General features: G+C 27.7%; 2 protein-coding genes across 4 annotated transcripts; both read left to right on the forward strand.

Annotated features, from left to right (window-relative positions):
- Positions 1-529: 529 nt before the first annotated feature.
- Positions 530-7,549, forward strand: LOC109860203 (leucyl-cystinyl aminopeptidase-like). 3 transcript variants are annotated; one of them, XM_020439131.1, is made up of 9 exons: positions 530-1,007; positions 1,124-1,567; positions 1,659-1,842; positions 2,869-3,019; positions 3,081-3,174; positions 6,403-6,696; positions 6,902-6,980; positions 7,203-7,253; positions 7,477-7,549. In XM_020439131.1, the coding sequence occupies exons 1-9, from the start codon at positions 766-768 to the stop codon at positions 7,546-7,548; spliced, it is 1,611 nt and encodes a 536-aa protein (XP_020294720.1). In that variant the 5' UTR covers positions 530-765; the 3' UTR covers position 7,549. The 3 variants fall into 3 exon arrangements, with proteins under 3 accessions (XP_020294720.1, XP_020294721.1, XP_020294717.1); XM_020439132.1 differs by lacking the exons at positions 6,403-6,696; positions 6,902-6,980; positions 7,203-7,253; positions 7,477-7,549 and adding exons at positions 3,335-3,723; positions 4,525-4,554; XM_020439128.1 differs by lacking the exons at positions 6,403-6,696; positions 6,902-6,980; positions 7,203-7,253; positions 7,477-7,549 and adding exons at positions 3,335-3,723; positions 3,891-4,285.
- LOC109860205 lies at positions 4,776-5,576 on the forward strand. Its single transcript, XM_020439135.1, has 2 exons — positions 4,776-5,014; positions 5,182-5,576. The coding sequence occupies exons 1-2, from the start codon at positions 4,825-4,827 to the stop codon at positions 5,523-5,525; spliced, it is 534 nt and encodes a 177-aa protein (XP_020294724.1). The 5' UTR covers positions 4,776-4,824; the 3' UTR covers positions 5,526-5,576.
- Positions 7,550-7,752: the final 203 nt, after the last annotated feature.

Below are 7,752 nucleotides of genomic sequence, written 5' to 3' on the forward strand. Positions count from 1 at the left end.
TTAATTAGTAGCATATAATAATTGGTATATATTGTAACAATGCATTAATAAGTTTTTTTCACTGTTGTAATATTCAACTGATCTCATTTCACAAAATGCATAAAAAAAATTAAACAGTTTTCTCAAACGTGATTTTATTAGGTGAATATCGAATTTGTCGTAAACACAATCTGTACTCCTGTGTTTTTAATTATGTATGTCNAATAAAACATACAATAATAACAAATAATGACGTGTGTGTGATAGAAATAAAGACGCTGGAGAATAATTTTTGAGAAACACATACCTTTATGCTTAATATTTTATGAACTTTAAAAATTGTTAGTAAAACCTATTCGCAAAAAAAAAGATACACACTTACATACAATCATATTTGACATTTATGTATTTAAACCAGCAATTAGTAATTCTTTTTTATATAATACTTTTTGTGTTATATTTGTGATTTTAATAACATGTGTATTTCTTGTTTAAAATACCTTTATAATATAATTATACAAAATTATTTTATAGATACTAACTACACAGATGCTTACTGTTCTCGGAACTATATGCCTCTTATGTGTCAACGAAATTACTTCTTCTGTTCATGAGAATTTTTCTCCGCACTGTATAGAACCGAGGGAATATATTCTGAATGTTTCTGCGGAAATACAACAAAATTCTCTGATTGTTGATTCTCTTGTTAAACTGAACGTTCAGTGTTCACTGCAAAACATAAAAGTTTATTTCGGACGTTACTGCAAACAACCAAAACTTAACATCATGACTAATGTTTGTTCTAAATTTTCATCTTTATTTTGGGAAACAGAAGTTTTGCCATTTTTTTCGGAAGATCGATTCAAAAGCTTGAACATCAGCTTTATTAAACATAATATCCAACACTTTAGAATACAACAACGAATAGTAAATGTAGAACATGGACTGTGGATATCAGCAAAATATAATTGCAGTTTAGATAAAGTTATGAAAATTTATCCATTTATTGATGAAACTAAAATAGAAAAGTAAGTGCATTAAATACTAATACAGAAATTATTTCTTCTTTTGTACTGTTGCAATAGAAGTTATAAAGTTTTTAAGGAACAAATTACTAAGAACAACACCGTTTTACATTTTATAGATATTTGATATTACCGCGTATTTCCGCTGACTGGATATTTCCATGTTGGGAAAATCTCGCAACTAAAGCCACATTTACTATTCGCATCAAGCATACCAGTAGTGAAACAGCTCTTTCAAATATACGTGATAAACAAGTGGAAACATCTCAAGTTTATACATATACTTTATTCCGTACACCTTTAATATCCACTCGTGCCGTAGCAACAGTAGTCGTACCTTCTGAATATACCAACTTTCCCTTCATGTCAGATACACTTAGCATACACAGCAGAGTACAAGTGGAAAACGACATTTCATACGCACNACTTCTTATACGTCATATTACGTTTTTTATTAGACTCAAGAGAAGGGATGTTACACCAATCTCACACGTGCAGTATATAGCACTTTCAACATACTACAGCTACGAAACTATAATAACTACTGGACTTGTCCTTTTCAGGTAAAATATATTATTCAAACAATTAGCTTACAACAAATATATCCACATGATGTAAACGACAGAAGTGCATTAACGACACTACTATTTTTAGAGAGGCTGATATTGCATACAATAAAGAAATTGATTCGTTTAGAAGAAAACTAGAAGTAACATGTTTGGTTGCACGCAGTGTGATACAAGAAGCGTTCAGTAATTGGTTAATTACACCTAAACAGTCTGATTCTTGGTTTATCGAAGGATTTTTGACATTTTACGGAGTTTATCTAGTCGATCAGGTAATACTTGCATTTTCAAGTCTGTAACTTTTACACACCGAGAAAAAATGAAAAAATCATGTTATCATGTAGGATTATATGTAAATTGGATGTACTTTCGTATGATTGTATAATCTTTTATCTAAGTCAAATATGATTTTATGCGATCGCGTAATATCAGATCCAAAATTTGGCGCGATCTGAATTTATATGATCATATATAAATACTTACATTATGTACGATAGTATATGATTGCTTNTATTTATATATGATCATATAAAATCAGATCGCGCCAAACTTCGGATTTCATTTTACACGATTACATAAAATCGCATCCAACTTATGGAAAATCATATTTGACTTATATAAAACTTCACATGATCATACAAGATTGTATCCGATTCACATGTAATTCTATATGATCACATAAATTTCAATTTTTTTTCGAAACACTAAAATATGTNTTGAAATNAAACGTATTTTAATATAACATATATGTACCATAGATGTTTACTGCAAACCGAGAGAGAAGAATAATATGTATTATGTAGTGATTTTAGACATTTTGGTGAAAGATGTTATTGTGACATTGCTTTTTTAATGTTTATATNATACACAAAACTTCTTGACTAATGTTAGTAATCATAATTTGCTTATACTAGAAGGATTTCTATACTTGATACCAAAAATTTAGTAATACAACTTTGTATTACTAAACAATTAAAAAATCTTTTCAGGCTCTGAAGTTTCTAAACTAATAAATATATATTCGGTCATGAGAGCCGTTCACTAGGATGTTGTGCGGAAATTATACGTGTATATATATCCATATATACGTGTTTACATGTAAATTTTTACACGTGAAATTCGAATTGAAACACACATATATATGGATATATGGATATATATACACGTATAATTTCCGCACAACATCCTAGCAAACGGCTCTCATGACCGAATATATATTTATTGTATTACTAAGTTCATTTAAAAAGAACTACCGAAGTTAAAATATACATATGCATAATCATATAAACTGTTGGTAGATTTACAGTGAGACTTTCCTGATGTCGATTGTGGTTCAGACACGACGAATGATTTTTGAATATACACAAGCATTTACTGAATATTATTATTTAATACAAGATAATCCATTTCTCAAAAACGAAACTTTTGATAAAATGTGGAAAGATAGAGGTAAGAAAAATTGTTATTTAAAACTCAAATAAAATAATCCAACTATCACTTTATGTTATAGGATTTAATATTTTCTATATGATGAATAACTTATTCAGTATCAAAAATGTTCTAAACGACTTTATTTTTGAGAAAGCGATACATTTGTATAACACGTGAGTATTAGAGTTATATTATAAATTAATCATTAAAATAAAAAATTGTGCGTTTAAGCATAATATTCTACGTAACGTGGAAACTTCTTCAAATATTCAATACGTTTAAGACACCTAAAATCGATGTAATTTTTGGTTTGTTATCTGTTGTTACCAATAGTAGTACATCAAGTCAAACATATAAGGAACATTTTACTCTTGATAGTATATGGAACAATATAACGTTTGTGCCATCCATATATAACAACATGTATTTGAAGAATATAAATATAACAAATGTGATAACTTCATGGATAACACAATATGGTTATCCTGTAGTACAAGTAAAACGAGAAAATGATACACAATTTCTAGAAATTATGATTCAAGATTGTGTTACGGTTAAACAACAAAACAAGTGTGCATACAAGTGGTGGATACCTATAATCTACCTAAAAATTTCAAGAAACACGTTTACTACTAATTATGTGTACCTAAAACCAGACGGCACAAGTATTTTTCTTGCGAATATTGAAGAAGATGATTTTATCATAATCACGGGACAAAATGGTAATACAATATCAAGAAAGTATGACTGTAATGTTTTATTTAGTCTCTACAGTATATTTGAAGTTTTTAACATTGTAACATTTATGCTTTGGTTGCTTTATTTTTCTTGGTTTTCTTTTTCTTAACTTTTGTATTTGTAATGTTTTTATTCAAACATTTATTTGTAGGTTATCGTGTCAACTATGATCGTAAATCTTTAGAAAATATTGCTCTTTTCCTAAAAAGTAAAAAACCTGAGACTTGGGTTGCATTTAATTTAACTGACGTCACTTTAGCACAAATTCTTGACGATGCTTTTTATTTTTTAATACAAAATACAAAGTATATTGTACCTCGTGCTGCAAATATTGAAAATATAGACATATTTTTCACTCTTGCAAGCAATGTAGTTCGCGGAAAGCATTCGTACATAGTGTGGCATTCCATATTTACAACTCTTCAATACATATCAAAGATTTTGCCATTCCCGGAAAATGCAAAGATCAAGGTACATATTTTTCCAGTGCAATAAGAAAGAACACTAGTAAAAAATCCTAATCAGCAACTACATGAAAGAAACTTTCAGTGAACTAGTTTTATAATATACAGTTTATACGTTACGTTTTCTTCTGCAGTCGTCTTTAATCACCTGAAAACAGAAAAAATACTATAAAATAATTTAGAAAAGTACCTATATATAGTAAAGTAACTTTACAAAACAATAATTAATATGCGATGATTCTTAAATAACTATTTTTTTAATTTAGTAAGGATTTACAGAGTAATCGAAATATATTAATACACGCTACACTTTTTTTATAGACTAAAGTCCTAGAAATATTAAATAATTCTTTTGTAACTACATCACATAAAAATGTTTCCGAGAATACTGTCAGTAATCAAGTATATCACGAAGTTTTAAGATGGACATGCATTCTTGGTGGCTCACAGTGCAAAGAACATGTCAATGCTATATTACAGTGGCATTTAGAAAATCCTGTACATCACAGGTACGTTTTTATATTTCTCTCAAAGTGACGTCACTATAACGTTACTNTAACACAATATGGTTATCCTGTAGTACAAGTAAAACGAGAAAATGATACACAATTTCTAGAAATTATGATTCAAGATTGTGTTACGGTTAAACAACAAAACAAGTGTGCATACAAGTGGTGGATACCTATAATCTACCTAAAAATTTCAAGAAACACGTTTACTACTAATTATGTGTACCTAAAACCAGACGGCACAAGTATTTTTCTTGCGAATATTGAAGAAGATGATTTTATCATAATCACGGGACAAAATGGTAATACAATATCAAGAAAGTATGACTGTAATGTTTTATTTAGTCTCTACAGTATATTTGAAGTTTTTAACATTGTAACATTTATGCTTTGGTTGCTTTATTTTTCTTGGTTTTCTTTTTCTTAACTTTTGTATTTGTAATGTTTTTATTCAAACATTTATTTGTAGGTTATCGTGTCAACTATGATCGTAAATCTTTAGAAAATATTGCTCTTTTCCTAAAAAGTAAAAAACCTGAGACTTGGGTTGCATTTAATTTAACTGACGTCACTTTAGCACAAATTCTTGACGATGCTTTTTATTTTTTAATACAAAATACAAAGTATATTGTACCTCGTGCTGCAAATATTGAAAATATAGACATATTTTTCACTCTTGCAAGCAATGTAGTTCGCGGAAAGCATTCGTACATAGTGTGGCATTCCATATTTACAACTCTTCAATACATATCAAAGATTTTGCCATTCCCGGAAAATGCAAAGATCAAGGTACATATTTTTCCAGTGCAATAAGAAAGAACACTAGTAAAAAATCCTAATCAGCAACTACATGAAAGAAACTTTCAGTGAACTAGTTTTATAATATACAGTTTATACGTTACGTTTTCTTCTGCAGTCGTCTTTAATCACCTGAAAACAGAAAAAATACTATAAAATAATTTAGAAAAGTACCTATATATAGTAAAGTAACTTTACAAAACAATAATTAATATGCGATGATTCTTAAATAACTATTTTTTTAATTTAGTAAGGATTTACAGAGTAATCGAAATATATTAATACACGCTACACTTTTTTTATAGACTAAAGTCCTAGAAATATTAAATAATTCTTTTGTAACTACATCACATAAAAATGTTTCCGAGAATACTGTCAGTAATCAAGTATATCACGAAGTTTTAAGATGGACATGCATTCTTGGTGGCTCACAGTGCAAAGAACATGTCAATGCTATATTACAGTGGCATTTAGAAAATCCTGTACATCACAGGTACGTTTTTATATTTCTCTCAAAGTGACGTCACTATAACGTTACTGAGCTTTTTATACATCGCACATAGTATTATAGAACTGTAAATTAAATGTTGATATTATAATATTGTATTGACAATAAACATTCGCGAATGAATTATTCTTTAAAGAAAATTCCATAAATGTATAGTAAATACATATTAGAAAATACATAGATTTGGTAATTGTAAGTATAAATTTATATAAAACTTTAAATAAATATGACGTCAAAACACACCTTGATTCTACGGTTATAATAAACATACTTTAAAATGTGACATGAGTGGTAATACATCATTACGATACCAGAAAAAAAAACTAAACACATTTGAGTGATACGTGTGTAAGTAGAATTATATATGTTTGTTAATATTTCCAGACTTTTGCCAAGTTGGCACAAATGGATATACTGCCAAGGTTTAAGTTTAGAAAATGCTACTTATACGTCTGATTTGTGGCAAAACATAGAGAAAATATATGTAACCCAGCGAAACTTAAAAAATATGTTTGAATTGTCACCTTGTTCTGGGCATAATATTTTGCAATCTTTACGTTTTATTAATCTACAAAACAAAAGGACGTCTATTTATATTCTACTCGATAGTGTAGCAAAATATTCAAAAGATGTTACATTGTTGAAAAGTATAATACACGAAATAAGAATTGTTGCAAGGTATAGAATGTTTTGTACATAAAAGTGCTTATATTTATATTGTACAAATAAATAATATAAAATATATTCTATATAGTCTGTATATTTAGTTAAAAATATTTACTTGATATACATTGTTTTATTATATCATGTGTAAGAATACTTATGTTGTATGTACATAAAAATTTCATTTACTAAGTATCTATTGTTTGTTCTTTTTTTGTAGACAATCTATCACAGACAATCTATTTGCACTGTTCACTTTTATTATTAACAACACTTATTCAGAAGAAAATCTTGAAAAGGTATGATATATGAACTTATTTGTTTCTTGTTACTTTGTAAATGTAAACCATAAATCATATAGATATACATATGTATAAGCATGCGTGTGTATTAAAAGTATAATAGTACTTTATATATCTTTAATTTTGTTTAGCATATTAAAAAAATATATGTAGTGTATAAGAATCTTATATCGTAAAATCAGTTATCAAATTCAATGTTACTAACTTAAGTTTTTTCAGATTATAGCCTTGTTTTTTGAAGAACTGAGTAACATATCTAATGTGGAGAAGGTAAAAAATTTTTTTTAAATATAAAAATATAGATTTCTAAATAATTTTTCTTTGTGCATTGCTTTCTACTTGTTTAAATCAAAATTTATGTTTATCTTATATATAAACTGGTTTTTTTGGCTATAGTTTTGTATGTTTTACAAAAGTGTATTTTTTAACGTTCTCAGATTTACGCAAAAGTATGATACAAGATGTTATTGTAACTGTATTTTGTTTTTTGTAGGCAATACTTGTCAAAATTAGAGAAAAAGTTAAAAGTCGTCGTACGATGTTAAATAGAATGAAAATGTTTTAAAGAAACTGATAAACATTTTCTACTAACCGCACGAATTATTTAGTTCTATGACTACATAAAATTTTTTAGTATATATAGTAGTCTATTGCATTACTTAAATACAAAAGAGTATTCACGTGTTACGTTTAGTACTAGAGTTAGTGTTTTGTATAAGAAACCTCAATTTATTTTATGACATTAATAAGTATTTATGAATTATGTTAA

The sequence above is a fragment of the Pseudomyrmex gracilis genome, unplaced genomic scaffold, assembly GCF_002006095.1.
Source record: "Pseudomyrmex gracilis isolate BER0280 unplaced genomic scaffold, ASM200609v1 scaffold_344, whole genome shotgun sequence".
NCBI classification, from domain to species: Eukaryota; Metazoa; Arthropoda; class Insecta; order Hymenoptera; family Formicidae; genus Pseudomyrmex; species Pseudomyrmex gracilis.

Bases quoted from the DNA above. Each gene is read 5' to 3' on its own strand.
- LOC109860205 (XM_020439135.1), top strand. From the start codon at position 4,825: ATGATTCAAGATTGTGTTACGGTTAAACAACAAAACAAGTGTGCATAC. The intron at 5,015-5,181 runs GTAATACAATAT...ATTTATTTGTAG, and splicing joins CATAATCACGGGACAAAATG to GTTATCGTGTCAACTATGAT.